The following is a 21,575-nucleotide window of genomic DNA, read 5'->3' on the forward strand; positions in this document are numbered from 1 at the left end:
CAATTTCCGTCTTCAGTGGAGATGCTTCTGCTCCAGAACACACGGCAGGTTCTCAGAATAACTAGATGTGTTATAAGCATAATATAAAAAACACATTGTGTTTGGAGATTCACAACTGCAATTTATTTTCTAATATTCACTTGTGGTTTCATGTTTTCTTCCCTCTCAGTGGCCCTTAAAGGAGTCTCCTAAAGATAAGGAAATCACTTATTTACTCTCCTGTTCAAAAAAGCCAGCTTAGATGACATTAGTTAAATAGATACCTTATTCAAAGTTATTTTCATTTGCTTTTGCAAATCCTCTAAAACTTTCTTAAGAAACTCATCTTTTTTAAGAATATTGAGGCAAGTCCTTGAATCTGTATATGTGACAGAAACTTCTGGGACTTCCGAAGTATTCGAATTAAAAGCTAGAAGGCCATCAGTAATAGTTTTTGCAGAAATGACACTGGCTTTATAGAGTACATGATAGACTGTTTTCAAGAATAAGACAGGAAAAACAATATAGAGAAGAAAAAAATACAAAGGGAGCATTTGATGCCCAGAAAAATTCAATAATTATGAAGACCATAATTCAAATAAGTAAATAGGTTTCCTTTTAGCAAATATTGAGAGTGAAACTTGTTAAAAATTATTCAATTTATCAGTGAAGCTAATTCATTTAGTAGAATAATTCTGCTAAACATTCTAAGTAGAATTTTTTATTTAGCCTACTTACATTTCTGAGAATGTAAGGAATATATTATTATTTCTGGGAATGTAAGTAGGCTAAGTAAAACAATAAAAATTCTCAGAGTATAAATATTAAATAAATTTTCTAGAAGAGGCAGTAGTATGTTTATTCACTTTAGATAAATCTCCTTTGTTTTCACCAGAGATAATTTTCTACAAAGTTGGCATTGTTTTAAAACCTTAATATTTAAAAATTCATTTGCTATTCATAAACGCATTCAATAAACTTATAAAACATAGTGATATATTTTTCCTGTTATGGGGTCAGGGAAAGAAGGTTTAGAAACATTTTAAAACCTTCTAGTCACATATTGAATTAGTAATGATATCTGCTGTCCCCTTGTACGTGACAAAGACGTTATGGGGAGAATTTCGCTTTGGCTCTTATTAAGTAAATAAAATCTTATTTCCCCTTAATTATTGTACTTAAGCCAAATCAGTGCTTTGGTGTGGCAGGTAGACGCAATGAATTATGTTTATTCCTTTGTGATTGCAATTCAGTACAAAGAGATATTTGAATTGCACATCAGTTTTAAACTAATTTGCATCTATCTATATATTTCTAAACCTAATTGTGGAGTATGTTTCTGTAAATCATATCTGACTACTATAAAATGTGTAATATTGTCTTTAGTAGTTTTAACTTCTATAGCAGATCAAAAACTAAAGGCTGTAACATTGCTTTAAAAAATTACCTCAGAAAATTCAAACAAATTTGACTGTGTACCATTTTAGAGGCTTTGCCTGGGTTACTTTAATAGTTTTATTTAGAATAGGTTCTATGTCAAAGACAGTATATTACTTTTGAAAGAAAATATTTTATCAAATTTAATTCTCAGAAGTATCAGCATTTAAAACTACAAAAAAATTCCAAGACTTAACATCTACAGATACTATTTGGAAGCTCCAATGGATTCCTTTGCAAGTTGTTGGTGTTTGTCAGTTGACAAAAATACAACTGGTCATAAGGGTAGACATTTAAGGCTTAAGGGCAAAGGATTCTGCATATGTAATTCTGAATTTCTTTTCACAGTTTTTAGTCAGTCTGTAGGGTCTCTTACTATATAAATGTGAGTATAGATAAAATTTCAGCCAGAGTAACAATGTGACTATGTGTTAAATAACTATATTAGAAATGACATTCAAATTCACTCTGAAGGACCAGCAAGCAGAATAACTTATACTTTGGGGTTTATATCAGACTGCTAGCAGGTTAACTATTTTGGTTAGTGTGACTGAAATACATAATGAAAATAATCTAATCCTTTTTGCAATGTCAGCTACTTAAAAATTATAGGTATAGTTAAGCACCAGAACTACTGTATTGTGATCCTGTTTGTGAGACAAATAAGGGGCAATGCTTCTGTCTTCTGACTGGAACTGAGGTGATTAATTAATTCTATGAATAGTGAACACTTTACAAGAAAATGAGGAGGCAAAAGAGCATATGACAATAACAATTCAGTATGTTTATTTTATATAATCTTATCAGTTTGGAACAACAAACAGTGCTTTAATAAATAGAAAAATAGCACATAGTGCACATTTTATAAGATTTCTATAAACAAATGGGTTTCATTTTTTAACACCGCAATAGGGTTAGCTCTGCTTATTTAGTATGTCATAAATTTACACACCTAGAAATTTATTGTAACCAGTTTTTTTTTTGCCTCTATAAACTGTACTCTGTACACAAATACATGTCTATTTTGTAACCGCATCTTGGTAGTGTTCTAGAAATTTAAAAACATATTCTTTATTAACTGATTCAACAAACTTGTATTGATTTCCTATGATGTGTCATCTTGAGATAAGTTCTGGAAAAATTAAACATGATGAAGATATGTCCTCAAGGAATTTAAAGTTTAAGTGAGAGACACACCAGTTAATTAACCATTAAAATACAGTGCTGTACAAGGCTTTGATAGTGACAAGAGGCAGCCAAATGCCTAGGTAGATAAGGGGGAGTAACCAGTGAAACATCACCTCCAAGCCAGTGACGGTTTAAAGCCTGAAAGCCAAGCTACAGGTTAAATTCTCACAGCAGATTGAGAACTTGCCTTCCTGTTTGGCAGCGCTTTCCTCTGATTGATCCCCAGCCTTCCACTATTTTACATATACGTGCCCTTTCCTAATTGGTTTCGTACACTGTCGTCCCCACCTCTGAGTGTTGTCTTCGCTTTCACTTTTGCGTACTCACAAACCAATCAGCAAGCTCTTCCCACACTCTTTCTATGAAAACCCAGACTCAGTCAATAGAAGGTAAGACAGCCTGACTTTGCGGTAGACCACCTGCTCTTCCTGTGCTCTCTCCAACTTCCCTCTCCTCTGAGAGCTGTTTTCACTAGTCAGTAAAGTTCTGCACCTTCACCATCTGTCAGTCATCTGCATGACCTCATTCTCTTGGACATGGGACAGGAGTTGGGAACCCACTGAGTTGCGGGTACCCAGAAGAGCTGTCCAACCAGGTCTTTGCCCTCCCCAGCAGAGGGCAGCTACCTAATGTGAAGAGGAAAGGGGCCGACTGAGCAGCTAACACACCGTTGTCTGTGAACGGTGGAACTAAAGGAATACTGAACCACCCTCTCTGGAGCTTTGGTGTCACAGGCACCCTCACCTGGGTGCCACCATGTTCCCCTCAAGGTGACATGCCTTGTCTGGCTGGGAACCTGAATGGAGCGGCCAGCCAGGTCCTGCACTCACTGGCTCACGTGCTCCCTCCCCCAAAGGCTTGAGCGTAGTGTGCCAAGTAGACAGATGGGGCACCCCTGCTGAGAGTCCGGTGAAGGGGCTGAGAAAAATCCTGCATCACCTTCAAATTTGTACCAGAAATGCCCACAGGGTTGCAGAGGTGTGGATACATACACTGCTTTCTCGTTTCTGTTGACAACTTTTATTTATGTTTAGCCAGTGAAGCCTCAGTTACCCAGAACAATTATGTGCTCATTAAACCACTTCCTAACCTGCTTTATTTTCCACTTCCTTGCAATGGGATCACCTCTCAAATAAACTACTTGTGAGAAAATCATTATCTCAGGTTTTTTTTTTTTTGTTTTTTTTTTTTTTGTTTTTTTTAGGGAACCCAAGCTAAGACATGTAGTACATTCCACCCTCCTGGTAATGATGATTTACCTAAGTCTGGGCATGCATGTAACTGGAATATTGGCATTCAGAGCCCTTCTTTGGAAATAATGCTGAGAGAAGAGACCTTCTCTTTCTGCCAGAGGTTTTCACTTGGCAGAGTCAACTACCATGTTCTCTTCATGTGGAGATAATCTGTGTATAGTAGGATAGAAGTGTTTGGGGAAGAAGGAATCCTGGCAGAGCTTACAGTTCTCTCTTCAATTTTGTGAGCTATCTGGTATCCCTCCCAGCTGGGTTGCCAACAAATCTCAGTTCTTAACTGACTTTGTGTTTTTATTTATATTGTTTATAAACAGTAGAGTAATGGCTAAAACATAGAGTGAAGGTAAAGAATTAATTAAATGGGCAAGGTTGAATAAACTGGTTTCACCTTCAAGCTGGTAGAAATCAAATATAAAATATATCACTTGAGGGCTGGCTCCAGTAGTTCACACTTGTAATCCCAGCACTTTAGGAAACTGAGGCAGAAGAATTGCTTGAGGCAAGAGCTCCAGACCAGCTCTAGACCTCCTATCTGTACTTTTTTTTTTTTTTTAATTAGCTGTACATGGTAGTTCATGCCTGTAGTCCTAACTACTAAGGATGCTAAAGCAGGAGGGATCACTAGAGCCCAGGAGTTTAGGGTTACCATAAGCTGTGATCTCACCACTGCACTTCAGCTTTGGCAACACAACAAGAACTTGTCTTTAATAATAATAATAATCACAAAACCACATGAAGATTAAGAAGGTAAAGATGACTTCAAAGGAAATGCATGAAAATGTGTGGGTTTTTTTGCCATACAGAGAATTATTTTAGTATGTGTGTGTCTAGTTGAAGATAGGAAATTATTTAATTATCAATATACATTTCTTTACTAATGTTCTTTTTATAAATGATTCTTCATTTTTCTACTTTGAATTACTATTTTCTCAGTTTATACGCAAAAAATTATGCCATCAAATATGGTTTAATTTCATATAAAGAGCTTAGTTTCTAAAATAGCCACTTTGTATGTCTTCAAGGGGAAAGGAACAAATGTTTCTTTAAATGAAGGATTAAAATGTGGCAAGGATGCCTTGCAAGGTGCTGTAGTGAAAACAGATAATTTACATGTGCTATTGATTTACAATTGGGAGCCTAAGCTTGATGGAATTGTAGTATCAGGGGAGACAAGTAGTTGCATTTAAATGTGTCTATTACTCAGTGTATATACCATCATTATGGTAATTTCACATTACCTAAGGTATACAATTACAAGCGCCAAATAAATGTGTCATTTGACAAAATAGTTTGTCTAAATTAGAAATTACTCCTGTTGACAATTAAAAACATGTACCCATCTTGTAGCACATACCTATTAAGGTTAATAGTTGTACAAATTTGAATTTAGAAAATTCCTTAAAGAAAACACATACATAATTTAACATAAAACCTGTTAAATATTTATTAAATTCTAAAATATTGGCTTTTCTATTCTTTAAGTGTACTTTAGAAATAAGTGTTAAAAATCTCATTCGAGACCTATTGTAAATATTCTATATGCTTATTTCATAGTTTTTAAAGTTAAATTTGAAGAATTTTTGATATTGGCTAATTATTTTAGAAAATGTTAATATTGGAATACAAATATTTTTAAATAACATTTTTCTTTAAGTATGACTTGCCAAGGGAAACTTCTGAGATCTTTTTTTGTTGTCTTTTTATTAAGCTTTTCAATTCAGAAAAATTAGATTATTTAATCAAGAATAAATAGAAATAATACTTTTGAAAGAAAAACAATATTAAGAATTCCAGTTTTTATTTAAGAATGTATGTTCTTTAACTACCTTGTTTGAATTCATGCTGTGGTATACGCTAGTTTTTTTTTTTTTTTTTTTTTCCTGTTCACATTCATTTCAAGTTACTCCAACTAATACCAATTCCAAAGTGAACATTGTTAAAATATAGTCCTGAAAGATAAAATGCTATGTAAAATGTTTTTATAAAAATTTCACTATTGTTTAATGTACTGTGTTCCATACAATACCTTCTAGAGCACAAATTGCAGAAAGGCTGAATTTGTTAGAAAAAAATGTTAAATGATTTTTAAAATAATACCTACAATCCAGATGGGTTTAGATCTTATATTTGAACAGTAGGCTTTAAAATTTAATTTTGTATATTTTGGAGGAGCGAATGAAGAAGCATACAAATAATATCATTTACTAACCATTCATGTGTATTTGTTATAGCAATACACAGATGAGACAGTGTAAGAAAAGGATCAAGACAACACCCATTTGAAAATGCTTCACTGTTATGCATGTAAAGAACTCACTGCAGTTATCAAAATAGAGTCAACCAGATAGTGCTGAGTAGTAATAAAAAACAGGGGAACAGAATAAAATTAATTCAGTAAACTTTCTGTTTGGATAGTCTTTTAGCTGTAACTTCATATATTCAAAACGCGTACCCGTCACAGAAATGAATATCAACTTCTAACACCAAGAATTATAGAATATGCAGTTTGGGATTAAGTATACAGTTATGGATTGCTTACAAAAGGGGATATCCTGTGAAATGTATCACTAGGCAATTTTGTTGTGTGAACTACTTAGAGTGTACTGACACAAACCCAGATGATACAGCCTGCTGCATTTATATGTCCATTATAGTCTTATAGATCATTGTCATTAGAAATGTGGTCTGTCATTGACCAAAATGTTGTTATGCAGCTCATGACTGTATATACATTTCACTCTTAAAATCCTTAAAACATAAGGTCTCTCAGCAGAGCTTTGGTAATTTTTGAATGCTATCCACATACACTTTTTTTTTTCCTGCCAATATCTCCTGCATTTTAGCAAACTCATTTCCTCAACCCATTGACATATGTTGCTGGTTGGTAACAAAACTCTATCTCAGAAATGTCAAACTTAATGAAGACAACAAAATCACGGGAAACAAGGTTATCCCGTGAGCTATCCAAGGTCCTGCGCCCTGAGTGTTCTGATTCATCAACAGAGCTGAAATCATGGAGGCTCGCTGGCATTTCTTTTTAGCCAGTCAGTGCCCCTGAATTCCACTGCCTTAACAGAACATTTCTAAGAGTCAATTCAGTGTCAAAATGCCCTCCTGCCAGAGGAAACTAACCAGACTTAAAGTAGGAATGGTGAAAGGGATCCAACTTTCTAAATTTTTAACTTGTGAAAAATTGAACTACAATCAAATATTTGAAGAATTAAATATCTTTTGCAAATAGAATCCAAGTTGTTTATAACTGTACTGTGACACTTACAACCTAAATATAGAAAATAGCAATGGTGATCCAAAAATGATGAAGCATGTTGGAACAATTACAATTTTCGCACCTAAAGTGAGGAGAGCCTATTAACTTGGAGGTAACTCATTTTAATTTTGTTTTTAATGCTGAGGATGTAACATCTATCATATGAATGAATTACAGAAATGTAACTTCAGAGATTCATTTGCAGGCTCTGAGAATTGAGTAAGAAGAAAGGAAAATTAAAAATATTGCTTGACACGAAAACCATTTGGTCTGCTAGACACATAAGCACCCCAGCTTTCTTACAATTAGTGTTTCATAGTATATAATCATTCCATCTTTTAAATGTTAACCTATAATTATGTTTTAAATAAATTCCTTTTAGATATTATGTGGTTTCTTCTGTTATTTAGTTTGCATCTACCTTTTAATTGGAGTTTTTAAAATCATATTTAATGTAATTTTTTATATGTGTGGCTTTAAATACACCATTTAGCCATTTGTTTTCTATTTGTTGTATCTGTACTTCGTTTATTTTTTTTTTTGTTTTCTTTTGGACTAAGTAATTTTTGTTTTCCACATAATATCCTACCAAAGAGACCGCCAGATTTTGTAAGATATAACACCAAGCTCCCTGTTAAATTGCAATGGGAGGCAAGTTTGGAGTTTGATCCAATGGTAGATACCACAGAGAATGGCCATGGCTGTGGCATGGTATGATGTGAAAAGATGAATTAGGTCAATCAGTTCTGTGTTCTATCGTGGGAATCTGAGAAAATACCGAGAGAATTTTCATTGAACAGTAGGTGTTGAGGATGAAATGTCATAATATATACCTAGAGACCAATGAGGCTATATTTTATCACTCGCATGCCAACATTACAAGTGATTTGAAACTGAACATGCGGAAATATTTGTGATAGAGAAGAAAACGTGATAGGAGATGGATAAAGGACAGGTACTATGAAAGGAAGTCATCCATTCCTGGGTAGCTAGACTTTGGTTCCCTTTTAATGCTTCTCAGTCCCAGTTCCAGTCTGTGTATGCAAACAGTGAATATGGTTTTCTTAAATTAACTCAAATGACTCTTTGTTCCTCAAAGTAAATTAGTCTGACTATATATTGACATTTATAATATTGTATCATATTGCTGCATTTATTTTGTACTTGGCAATATCACTGAAAAAGCAAAAGAAATGGAATTCTTGTTTCCTATGTTTTTGAACTGGTACAGAAAAAGAAATTAACAAGAAAAAATGGTTTTAAGCATATATTTTATTATACTTAGTTAATATATAACCATATAATTGTTTAACTGGTTATTATAAATACTAATATATTTCATTGTATTTTAAAAAGTGATATAATGCAGGTTTTATCTGACACAAATCTGTTGGAATACTTAAAACTGCCTCTTTTTATCAGCCTGTAAAATTTTCTTTCACTTTCATTTTTTTTAATATAATCAGCCTGTGTTTAAATGGATGACTGATTATGTAGCTATGAATCAAAATAATTTGTTTTCTTTGAATCACTTGAATATAAAAAGCAATTAAGTGATTTGCCTCATCTGCTAACTGCCTTGAATAAATTTGATCATTGAAGCTCCATTTTACTTTGAGATTGGTCATCACATTAATTCATTTGCTTTCCAGATCATTTCAATTCTTCCTATTCAAACATTTAAATACCTTAAAACAACAGCAACATTAGCAACATCTTTACCTTCTCAGGGGATTTAGTAAAGTATTGCTCCCTTGGTTCTTTTATTTGAACTAATTAATCAAGAAACTGGCATTTTTTTTATGCACACATTATGTGAAATGGAGTTTTATGAGAAGCTTGAAATTAATTATTTTCTTTTTCTTTTTTTAACCTCCATTATGAGCGTATTCTTTAGACTACCACTGATTGTGATGTTTTTTTACTTTATAAGAATTGCTCATCCATACTTATCTCATACTCTGCAGAATTTGAAGGTAAACACTGTGAAATTGACATGAATGACTGCCTCTTCCTTCCCTGCGAGCATTATGGTGACTGTGAAGCTATGGTCAACACTTTCAGGTACAGAAAACTAAAAAGTATCTAGATAGATGTTTATGTGTCTAGATAATTCTAGGTATAGAATTTTATTAGATAAATTAAGCAACATACTTGCTGAAAACTTGCCATGCTATAATTCGTTTAAGCATTGATTTTATACATCTATACTAATGGAGTTACTAAATTTTATGTTTAAAAGGTGTATTTGCAGACCTGGGTTTTCTGGATCTTTATGTGAAATTGAAATTAATGAATGCTCCTCTGAACCTTGCAAAAATAATGGAACATGTGTGGACCTGACAAACAGGTTAGAAGCTACTTTTCATTAAATTTATTTGATATGTGAAATTCAACAAATAATAAAATGAGCACATATGTGTCTATTATGTAACTAAGGTAACTGATCACTACTGATACATTTGTGCTTGTACCGATACATCTTCATTTCTCTCACCCAATCAATTATGTAAAAATTCTCGGATTTTTGTTCACCACCCTTGCCATCAGTTTATAATTTTGTTTGTATGTATGCCTGAATAAAATGCCTGTTGATGCATGTTTCTGTTGCTCATTTTATAGAATATTTCATCTTCAATATATGCCAACATTTATCTATCATTCTACTGGTTATAGATATTTGGGCTATTTACTTCCTTTGTCTTACCTACAATGACAATAAAGTTTTCAAATATTTCTCTAAGTACACAAGCACTAGAAGCGTCCTAGGTTACATAACCTAGAAATAGACTTGTTGAATTATTGTGTAAACATTGTCACATTGACTACATCACATTTATTTCTTTTTGTTTCAATTGGAAAATACAATTTCTGCACTCTTAACAACAGTGAATAACTTTTTATTGGCGTTATTAGAATGTTTTATTTTAGGCTTTGTGTAGAATTGTATCATATTGTAGTCTCCCTGCATTCTCATAATAAAATGAATTTGAACAATTTTATGTACATTTTGAGATATTTAATTTTGCCTTTCTAGAAATGGCTAAACATGGCATCTGCCATATATATATAGGTAGAGAGAGAGAGGTGTGTGTGTGGGCGGGGGGAGAGATCTCATATGTGATGTTTGATCCCTGTGACCATATGTTCTCATTTTTCAACTCCTACTTATGAATGAGAACATGCGGTGTTTGGTTTTCTGTTTCTGTGTTAGTTTGCTGAGAATGATGGTTTCCAGCATCATCCATGTCCCTGCAAAGGACGTGAACTCATTCCTTTTTATGACTGCATAGTATTTCATGGTGTGCATGTGCCACATTTTCTTTATCTAGTCTAACATTGATGGGCATGTGGGTTGGTTTCAAGTCTTTGCTATTGTGAGTAGTACTGTAATAAATATACATGTGGATGTTTCTTTATAATAGAATGATTTGTAATCATTCGGGTATATACACGGTAATGAGATTGCTGGGTCATATGATATTTTTAGTTCTAGATCCTTGAGGAATCACCAGACTATATTCCACAATGGCTGAACTAATTTATACTCCCATCAACAGTGTAAAAGTATTCCTGTTTCTCAATATACTCACCAGCTTCTGTTTCTTGACTATTTAATGATCTCTATTCTAACTGGCTTGAAATGTTATCTCATTGTTGTTTTGATTTACATTTCTCAAATACCTAGTGATGATGAGCTCTTTTTCATGTTTGTTGGCTGCATAAATGTCTTCTTTTGAAAAGTGTCTGTTTATATCCTTCACCTACGTTTTGAAGGTTTTTTTTTTTTAATACATTTGTTTATGTTCCTTGTAGATTCTAGGTATTAGCCCTTTGTCAGATAGATAGATTGCAAAAATTTTCTCCCCTTCTGTAGGTTGCCTGTTCAATCTGATGATAATTTCTTTTGTTGTACATAAGCCCTTTAGTTTAATTAGAACCAATTTGTCAATTTTGGCTTTTATTGCCCTTGCTTTTGGTGTTAGGCATGGGCAAAGAATTCATGATTATGTTCCGAATGGTATTGCCTAGATTTTCTTCTAGGATTTTTATGGTTTTAAGTCTTATGTTTAAATCTTTAATCTATGTTGGTTAATTTTTGTAGAAGGTGTAAGCAAGGGGTCCAGTTTTACTTTTCTGCATATGACTAGCCAGTTTTCCCAGCACCATTTATTAAATAGGGAATCATTTCCCCAATTGCTTGTTTTTGTCAAGTTTGGCAAAGATAAGATGGTTGTAGATGTGTTATTTCTGAGGCATATGTTCATTTTCATGGGTCTATATATCTGTTTTAGTACTAGTACCATGCTTTTTTTGGTTACTGTAGCCTTGTATTATAGTTTGAAGTCGGATAGTATGATGCCTCCAGATATATTCTTTTTGCTTAGAATTGTCTTGGCTATATGGGCTCTCTTGGTTCCATGTGAAATTTAAAGTAGGTTTTTTCTAACTCTGTGAAGAAAGTAAATGGGAACTTGATGGGAATAGCATTGAATCTATAATTTACTTTGGGCAGTATGGCCATTTTTACAATATTGATTCTTCCTATCCATGAGCATGAAATGTTTTTCCATTTGTTTGTGTCCTCTCTTATTTTCTTGAGCAGAGGTTTGTAGTTCTCCTTGAAGAGGTTCTTCAAATCCCTTGTAAGCTGTGTTCCTATGTACTTTATTCTCTTTGTAGCAATTGTGAATGGGAGTTCACTCAGGGTTTGGCTCTCTGTTTGTCAATTATTGATGTACAGTAATACCTGTGATTTTTGCACATTGATTTTGTATACTAGCACTGCTCAAGTTGCTTATCAGCTTAAGGAGATTTTGGGCTGAGACAATAGGGTTTTCTAAATATATAATAATGTCTTCTGCAATCAGAGACAATTTGATTTCTTCCCTTCCTATTTGAATACTCTTTATTTCTTTCTGTTGCATGATTGCCCTGGCCAGAACTTTCAATATCATATTGATTAAGAGTAGTGAGAGAGGGCATCCTTGTCTTGTGCCATTTTTCAAAGGGAATGCTTCCAGCTATTTGCTGTGGGTTTGTCATGAATAGCTCTTATTATTTTGAGATATGTTGCATCAGTACCTGTTTTACTGAGTGTTTTTAGCATAAATAGGTGTTGAATTTTATCAAAGGCCTTTTCTGCATCTATTGAGATTATCATGTGGTTTTTGTCATTGGTTCTGTTTATGTGATGGATTATGTTTATTGATTTGCATATGCTGAACCTGTCTTGCATCCCGGGGATGAACCTGACTTGATCATGGTGGATAAGCTGTTTAATGTGCGGCTGGATTCAGTTTGTCAGTATTTTATTGAGGATTTTTGCACTGATGTTCATCAGGGTAATTGGCTTGAAATTCTCTTTTTTTGTTGTGTTTCTGCCAGGTTTTGGTATCAGGATGATGCTGGCCTCATAAAATGAGTTAGGGAAGAGTCACTATTTTTCTATTGTTAGGAATAATTTCAGAAGGAATGGTACCAACTTGTCTTTGTACCTCTTATAGAATTTGTCCATGCATCTGTCTGGTTCTGGACTCTTTTTGGTTGGTAGGGTATTAATTACTGACTTAATTCAGGGATTTGACTTCTTCCTGGTTTAGTCTTGGGAGGGCGTATGTGTCCAGGAATTTATCCATTTCTTCTAGATTTTCTCATTTAGTTGGGTAGAGGTATTTATAGTATTCTCTGGTGGTGGTTTTATGTGAAATCAGTGGTGATCTCCTCTTTATTATTTTTTTATTGTGTCTATTTGATTCTTCTTTCTTTTCTTCTTTATTGGTCTGGCTAGCAGGCTATTTTGTTAATCTTTTCAAAAAACCAGCTCCTCGACTCATTGTTTTTTTGAAGGGTTTTTCATGTATCTACCTCAGTCTGTGCTGATCTTAGTTATTTCTTATTTTCTGCCAGCTTTTGAATTTGTTTGCTCTTGCTTCTCTAGTTATTTTCATTGTGATGGTAGGGTGTCAATTTTAGATCTTTCCCACTGTCTCCTGTGGACAATTAGTGCTATAAGTTTCCCTCTAAACACTGCTTTAGCAGTGTCCCAGAGATTTTGTTAGGTCTTGTCTTAGTTCTCATTGGTTTCAAATAATTTTATTTCTGCCTTAATTTCATTATTTGCCCAGTAGTCATTCAGGAGCAGGTTGTTCAGTGTCCATGTCATTGTGCAGTTTTGAGTGAGTTTCTTAATCCTGAGTTCTAATTTGATTGCACTGTAGTCTGAGAGACGGTGTTATGATTTCTGTTGTTTTGCATTTATTAAGGAGTGTTTTACTTCCAATTATGTGGTCAGTTTTGAATAAGTGCTATGTGGTGCTGAGAAGAATGTATATTCTGTGGATTTGGTGTGGAGAGTTCTGTAGATGTCTATTAGGTCTGCTTGGTACAGAGCTGAGTTCAAGTTCTAAATATCCTTGTGAATTTTCTGTCTCATTGATCTCTATAATATTGACAGTGAGGTGTTATATTCTCTCACTATTATTGTGTGGGAGTTTATGTCTCTACGAACTTGCTTTATGAATCTGGGTGCTCCTGTATTGGGTGCATATATATTTTGGATAGTTAGCTCTTCTTGTTGCATTAATCTCTTCATCATTATGTGATGCCCCTCTTTGCCTTTTCTGATGTGTGTTGGTTTAAAATGGTTTTTTGTTTGTTTGTTTGTTTGTTTTTTATCACAGACCAGGATTGCAATCACTGCTTTTTTTTTCTTTCCATTTTCTTGGTAAATATTCTTCCATTCCTTTATTTTGAGCCTATATATGTCTTTGTACATGATATATGTCTCCTGAATACAGCACACCAATGGGTCTTGACTATCCAATTTGCCAGTCTGTACCTTTTAATTGGGGCATTTAGACCATTTAAATTTAAGATTAATACTGTTATAGGTAAATTTCATCCTGTCATTCTGATGCTAGCTGGTTATTTTGCCCATTAGTTGATGCAGTTTCTTCATAATGTCAATGGTCTTTACATTTTACGTTGTTTTTGCAGTGGATGGTACAGATTTTTCCTTTCAATATTTAGTGCTTCATTCAGGAGCTCTTGTAAGACAGGCCTGGTGGTGACAAACTCCCTCAGCATTTTTTTTTCTTTTTTTTTTTGTCTGTAAAGGATTTTATTTATTCTTCACTTACGAAACTTAGTTTGGTTAGTTGTGAAATTCTGGGTTCAAAATTATTTGTTTTAAGAATGTTAAATCACCACCCCTGCAGCTTTCAATTCTTTCCTTCTTTTTCTTTCTTTTTTAACTATATTTTAAGTTCTGGAGTACATGTGCAGATTTGTAGGATTGTTGCATAGATACCTGCCATGGTGTTTGCTGCTGCCATCCCCCCATCACCTACCTCAGGCATTTCTTCCAATGTTATCCCTCCCAAACGTCCCCACCCCCAGTGTGTGATGTTCCCCTCCCTATGTGCATGTGTTCTCATTGCTCACCAACCACCTAAGAGGGAGAACATGAGATGTTTGTTTTTCTGTTCTTGTGTCAGTTTGCTGAGAATGATGATTTTCACATTCATCCTTGTCCCTACAAAGGACGTGAACTCATCCTTTTTTATGGCTGCTAGTATTCCACGATGTATATGTGCCACATTTTCTTTATTCAATCCATCATTGATGGGCATTTGGGTTGGTCCCAGGTCTTTGCTATTGTAAACAGTGCCACAATGAACATACCTGTGCATGTGTATTTATTGTAGGATGATTTATAATCCTTTGGGTATATACCCAGTAATGGATTTGCTGAGCCAAATGGAATTTCTGTTTCTAGATCCTTGAGAAACCACCATGTCTTCCACAATGGTTGGAATGATTTACACTCCCACCAACAATGTAAAAGCATTCCTATTTCTCCACATCCTCTCCATCATCTGTTGTTGCCAGATTTTTTAATGATTGCCATTCTAACTGGTGTGAGATGGTATCTCAATGTGGTTTTGATTTACATTTCTCTAATGACAAGAGATGATGATCATTTTTTCATACGTTTGTTGGCTGCATAAATGTCTTCTTTTGAAGAGTGTCTCTTCATATCCTTTGCCCACTTTTGAATGGGGTTGTCTTTTTCTTGTAAATCTGCTTTAGTTCTTTGTAGATTGTAGCTGATAGCCATTTGTCAGATGGGTAACTTGCAAAAATTTTTTCCCATTCTGTTGTTTGCCAGTTCATTCTAATGATTGTTTCTTTGCTGTGCAGAAGCTCTTAAGTTTAATTAGATCCCTTTTGTCTATTTTGGCTTTTGTTGCTATTGGTTTTGGTGTTTTAGTCATGAAGTCCTTACCTATGCCTCCACAGCCAATATCATACTGAATGGGCAAAAACTGGAAGCATTCCCTTTGAAAACTGGCCCTATGCAAGGGTGCTGTCTCTCACCATTCCTATTCAACATAGTATTGGAAAGTATAGCCAGAGCAATCAGGCAAGAAAAAGAAATAAAGGTTATTCAATTATGAAAAGATGAATTCAAATTGTCTCTATCTGCAGATGACATGATTGTATATTTAGAAGATCCCATCATCTCTGCCACAGATCTCCTTAAGATGATAAGCAAATTCAGCAAAACCTCAGGATACAAAATCAATATTCAAAAATCACAAGCATTCCTATTTATCAATTACAGACAGAGAGCCAAATCATGAGTGAACTCCTATTCACAATTGCCGCAAACAGAATAAAATACCTAGAAATACAACTAAAAAATGATGTAAAGGACCTCTTCAAGGAGAACTACAAACCACTGCTCAAGAAAATAAGATAGGACACAAACAGATGGAAAAACATTCCATGTTTATGGTTAGGAAGAATCAGTATCATGAAAATGGCCATAGTGCCAAAGTAATTTATGGATTCAGTGTTATCCCTATCAAGCTACCATTGACCTTCTTCACAGAACTGAATAAAATCACCTTAAACTTCATATGGAACCAAAAAAGAGACCATGTATCTGAGACAATCCTAAGCAGAAAGAACAAAACTGGAGGCATCATGCTACCTGACTTTAAACTATACTACAAGGCTATAGTAATCAAAACAGCATGGTACTGGTACCAAAACAGAGATATAGACCAGTGGAACAGAACAGAGGTCTTGGAAGTAATGCCACACGTCTACAATCATCTGATCTGTGACAAACCTGACAAAAACAAGCAATGGGGAAAGGATTCCCTGTTTAATAAACGGTTTTGGGAAAACTGGCTAGCCATGTATGCAGAAAGCTGAACCGGGACCCCTTTCTTTCACCTTACACAAAAATTATCTCCAGATGGATCAAAGATTTAAACATAAGACCTAACACCATAAAAAACCCTGGAAGAAAACCTAGGCAATACCATTCAGGACATAGGCATAGGCAAGAGCTTTCAGTTCTTTCAAGGGAATACCAATCACTGAAAGTACCATGGGAATACAGATTTGCCATCAGGTTAAAATCTTGATAGGTCTAAAGGCGCATGGCAAGGTCTCCCAATTGGATTTTCCTCCATAATAGCTCTTATTCCATTAAAATTGTGTCTGTTAATAAATATATCAACTACACTGTATATTCAAGACAGTAGGTGAGAAAAAAAGAGAAGATGTATTTGTGGTCTCATCTGAACTGACCTCAATAATCTTGGATTTGTACTAGTGGATCAGTGGCATTTCAAACCTAAGTATGCTTTCAGAAGCAGTATTCAGTAACTCCTAAAAGGTCTCAATATCTATCTTTCACCAGTAAACAGTCATTCTGGTAAATAGCCTCAGATATATCTGAGGAAGACTTCAGAAAGATACATAAGGTATCTGTGACTATATTAGAGATTTCTCTTCAGAGGGCAAATCCCAACCTTCCATTGAGTGACTGATTCTGTGACATAACTTAGGTCTTGGAATTGTGTAAGAGGTGGAGAATCAAATTGAATCGTGTCTCTGTCCTCCAGAGTATACATTTTGTTCTGTATACCTAAGGCAGGACCATAAATAAACTATTCATCTATTTCATTTCTAAAACCACCATCACTTAGCCTCTGCCATAAATATCTTTGAATCAGTCCATTGATGTCCACTCTGTTTCTCTGATTTATATGCTTATTTGCTCATTTTGCATCTGATTGTTAATCATATCCACCAGTCTTTATGCATTCTTAGATCTATTTTAATTATTACCATGAAACCTAATTTTATGGCAACATCCAGCACTGTCATCTCCAGGCTATAAAAGACTACCATCACAGAGCTCATGAAGAACACCAGTGCTCCCTCACCAACTCATTTTTAATCTTTGGTGAATGCAGAACCCTCTGGGGTAAATGGAGTTTCTTCCTAGGAGATTGGAAGGTCTTCTCTATACTCACTGAGAATAGAAATTAGGGGTAAATGATCAATTCACACATAATAGGTATATTCAAACATTTCCATAACAGCGTCTATAAATTGCTACCTCTAATATATACCGCGAAACCTCTGAAATTTCTACATTAACTTAAGCTTTGTTTTTAAACAGCCTAGTTAACACTGTACTCAGATACTCATATGAACTTTTTGAGTCTTCTCTCTTTACCCCATCAAAAAATTCAACTTATACAAGTCACATATATTCTACGTTTGTCTGATACTGTAGATTTAATTTGACACATATTCTCCAGGTTTGTGACAATATGGATTCATGGGGTTATATCTGTTTCAATGTATAGGCTATAGGCTATCTGCTGCCAGGGTGTTTTTTTCTTTTTCTTTTTTTTTTTTTTCGTCATCAGCAATGGTGAAAGCTAATTCTTTTTATGGACTGGAACCAATGAGAAATGTTGGGGGATGTACTTCAGAAAAATAAAAACGAAAAAAACTGGCAGATCATAAGGCAACTCTTCCAGCTGAAGTTAGGGGTTTTTTTGTTTTGGTTTGGTTTGGTATGGTTTGGTTTTAGACAGAATTTTGCTCTTGTTGCCCAGGCTGGAGTGCAATGATGCCATCTAAACTCACCACACCGCCTCCTCGGTTCAAGCTATTCTCCTTCCTCAGCCTCCCGAGTAGCTGGGATTACAGGCATCTGCCGCAATACCTGACTAATTTTGTATTTTTAGTAGAGATAGGTTTCTCCACCTTGGTCAGCCTGGTCACAAACTCCCAACCTCAGGTGATCTGCCCGCCTCAGCCTCCCAAAGTGCTGGGATTATAGGCATGACCCACTGTACCCAGCCAAGGAAGGTTTTTATAAAGGGAACAAGTTCCCTAAGACATAGGAGAGATATTGCCTCTTTTATTAAGGGAAATTAAAGTATATTTAGAGCCAAGTTCTTTAGGTATAACTGTCTTGGGTCTACAGTAGATCTAAACTCCTTGACATTTATAATATGAATTGTGTTGGTTTGGCTGTTGTCACTTTGAAAAGAAACTGAAAACTTAATGGTTAAAAATAACAATCATTTATTATTATTTCACATCTTCCACATCTGTGTTATTCTGTAATTTGACCATGGGATGGATTCATCGGTGTTTCTCTGCAACACAGATGAGATGTGGAGCATTTTTGTGGGTCTCTTCCTGTGTCAACTGTAATGGCTCTCCTCCTAATGTCTCTCATCCTCTTTGGACTAGCATGTTCTTCTCAAGGAGTGTCAGAGTTTCAAGAGACTAGCAGAAACATTCAAAGGCTCTTAACCCACAGGCTTTAAAGTAGTAGCACCCTTCCACTTTTACTTATAGATCACTGTCCAAAAAAAAGGAATTATGGGCAAGCTTTAAAGTATGGGGCAAACAACACAAAACAAAACAAAGCCAACAAACAAAACCCGTTCTCTGTCCATGTTGAACTTCTGTCCAGGAAGAAGAGTGGTAAAGAATTAAAGGAAAAACTACAGTCAACCCCATAGCCTTTCATCTTTTCAGTCTGCAGTTGGGCAGTTGGGGCCGTAGAAGATTTCCTCTGACATGTGTTTGAGGTAACTGTGTAGAAGCCTGCAAAAACTGTCCACTAAGTATTGGCTTGGTATAAAGTTAAGAGGATATAAGAAAAATAGAGAAACAATATGAATAGGTAACTTAAGGAAAAGGAAAAATAAGTGAACAGAAAGCAAAGTAAGGAAACCTGAAATAAAGTGAGATTTTTAAATATGTTTCCAAGGAAAATCTTATACACTGCTCACAGAAAGGTGACGAGCTATTTTCAAAAAAGTTTTTAAATGTTAATGTGTTCATGCCCTAGAGAAAATCTTGCCTGTATGTTTACAAGGGTATATGAACAAGGCGATGCCTTTGCAATGTCTTTATATTGGTAAACATTAGAAAACAATCAAAACAAATACATTGTGACATAATCATAAGCAACTATACATTACTTACCGTGAATAAATTATGGAAATGTATATCACTTAAATATTAAAATGTATGATTGAATAAAAACATAAATCTCATAATTATATGTAACGCATATTTAGTGAAGTATTACAACATATTTTGAAAAATACATACCATCTTTTTTTATTGTACTTTCGGTTCTGGGGTACATGTGCAGTTTATGCAGGATTGATACGTAGGTACATTCATGGCAACGTGGTTTGCTGCCTCCATCCCCCCATTACCTATACCTGAAATTTCTCCTCACGTTATCCCTCCCTACCCTCCTTCCCTCTGTCCCTCCCTCTCCCCCACTAGCCACCCCACAACGGACCCCAGTGTGTGATGCCCCGTTCTTAAGAGTAGTGATTTTCTTGTGGTAGAGAGGAATGGAAGATAATTAATTGAATGGATGCATAGGAGTTTCATACATATATGTATTATGTGTATGTATACATATTATGACAGATCTCATATATATGTATATATATATATGTGTATATATATATATGACAGATCACATATGTTTTGTGTGTTTTCCTTAAGAAATTTTCAGCCACATGAAATATTAAGATGAGTTAAATATAGGTGATGGGCATCCAGTTTTTGATTATTTTATTCTTAGAAAATTACCTGGTATAAATTGTTATAATAAAAGCCATTTTCAATAAATTAAAATCTTTCAAATATTAAAAATCAATTAGCTGAAAATGAGGCAGTCACATTTGATTCTTTTCTTGGAGAAAGTTAATTTTATAAAAAAAAAGGTTTTAATCTGTTGATGAAGTACTCATTAAAAATACTGTAAGTAATCTACCAACTCACTTAAAACCAAAAATTTTGTAGTTAGTACAAAGTAAATTAAACTGTAGACACATAAACACAAAAACATATTAAAAACAGTAGTTACTACATATATGTCTCATGGTTGCGTTCATGTTTTTTATCTATTCTCTCTTATGGTTATTAAAACTGTGGCCTGCAACAATTAAGACTTACCTCTAATAACATGATTTAAAGATAAGTTTGCTGAGATATGATGGCACACCAATGACAGCCCCAATTAATATATAAATCCATTGCAAAAGTGAACACTGGAATTGACATTTGTTTCTGACACTTGATAGCATATATTATCCAGTACAACTAATGTCTTTTCAAGTCATTGCCACTAGTTCACTTAGATCACTCTCAATAGTATCCATCTACTGAAAATTTACCACTCAATAGAATTAAGCAGAACAGTTACAGTAACAGTGGCTAGTCCATTGAAGGAAAATATAAGAAGAAAATTTTCCAAGTACTTGGCTGATGTGATTATCATACCCAGATCAATATCAACAAGCATATTGTGACCATTTAGTTTATGATATTCATGAGTTTAGTAATTCTTCACTGTTACAAATTTAAATGTGATTGATTGATATGCATTTAACCAAAAGAAAAATATCTGTGTACTCTTCTGCAATTGTTGCCTAGAAACATTCATCTATCCAAATAATGTTACTTGTACCAGAGATTTTACTATAACACCACTGTTTCAAATCAAATTTACGCTGCAGGCAGTTATAATAAAAACATACGAAGACATATTGCAAGTATAATAATGTATACATATATTTATATATAACATAATGACATGTTGCAAATAAATAGATTATTCATGTTCTAAATAATTGTCATTAATTGTAAAGAACTGTGGTTCATGAATGCAGGTATAATATCACAAGAAAAAAGTAGAAATGCTTTAAAATATATTATAAATTCTTTCAAGATTTGAATTGCTTTATAACATAGGCTGAAAAGTCCTTATCAGAAAGTTTCACCAGTGACACTTTTAAAAATATAGTTTCATTTTTTCTTTTGAATATAAACTTTAAAAAAAATCTGCTGAAAGAAGTATGATCCAATATTGCAAATACATTTTTAAATCAAAACTCTCATTTAAAAAATTCTATGCTATATTTGGATATTGTAATACTTCTCAATCTATTTAATAATTATATTTTAAAATAATTCTTCAGAAGCATAAAAACAATTCATCTACTTAATCTCTCTCATTTTGGAATAAAAGAAAAACTATAAAACAATAAAGTAAATACAATTTAAGGATGGCTAATTTGGGGGCTATA

The 21,575-nt window shown here is 34.3% G+C and overlaps 1 protein-coding gene across 1 annotated transcript in view; it reads left to right on the forward strand.

Annotated features, from left to right (window-relative positions):
* LOC141584199 (uncharacterized) overlaps window positions 1-21,575 on the forward strand; it is a 195,700-nt gene that overhangs the window by 92,875 nt on the left and 81,250 nt on the right. Inside the window, exons 6-7 of the mRNA XM_074397101.1 lie at window positions 9,093-9,189; window positions 9,368-9,475. Of these exons, the coding sequence (XP_074253202.1) occupies window positions 9,093-9,189; window positions 9,368-9,475 (205 nt within the window). The remainder of the gene's footprint in view (window positions 1-9,092; window positions 9,190-9,367; window positions 9,476-21,575) is intronic.

The sequence above is a fragment of the Saimiri boliviensis genome, chromosome 4 (assembly GCF_048565385.1).
Source record: "Saimiri boliviensis isolate mSaiBol1 chromosome 4, mSaiBol1.pri, whole genome shotgun sequence".
Taxonomy (NCBI): Eukaryota; Metazoa; Chordata; class Mammalia; order Primates; family Cebidae; genus Saimiri; species Saimiri boliviensis.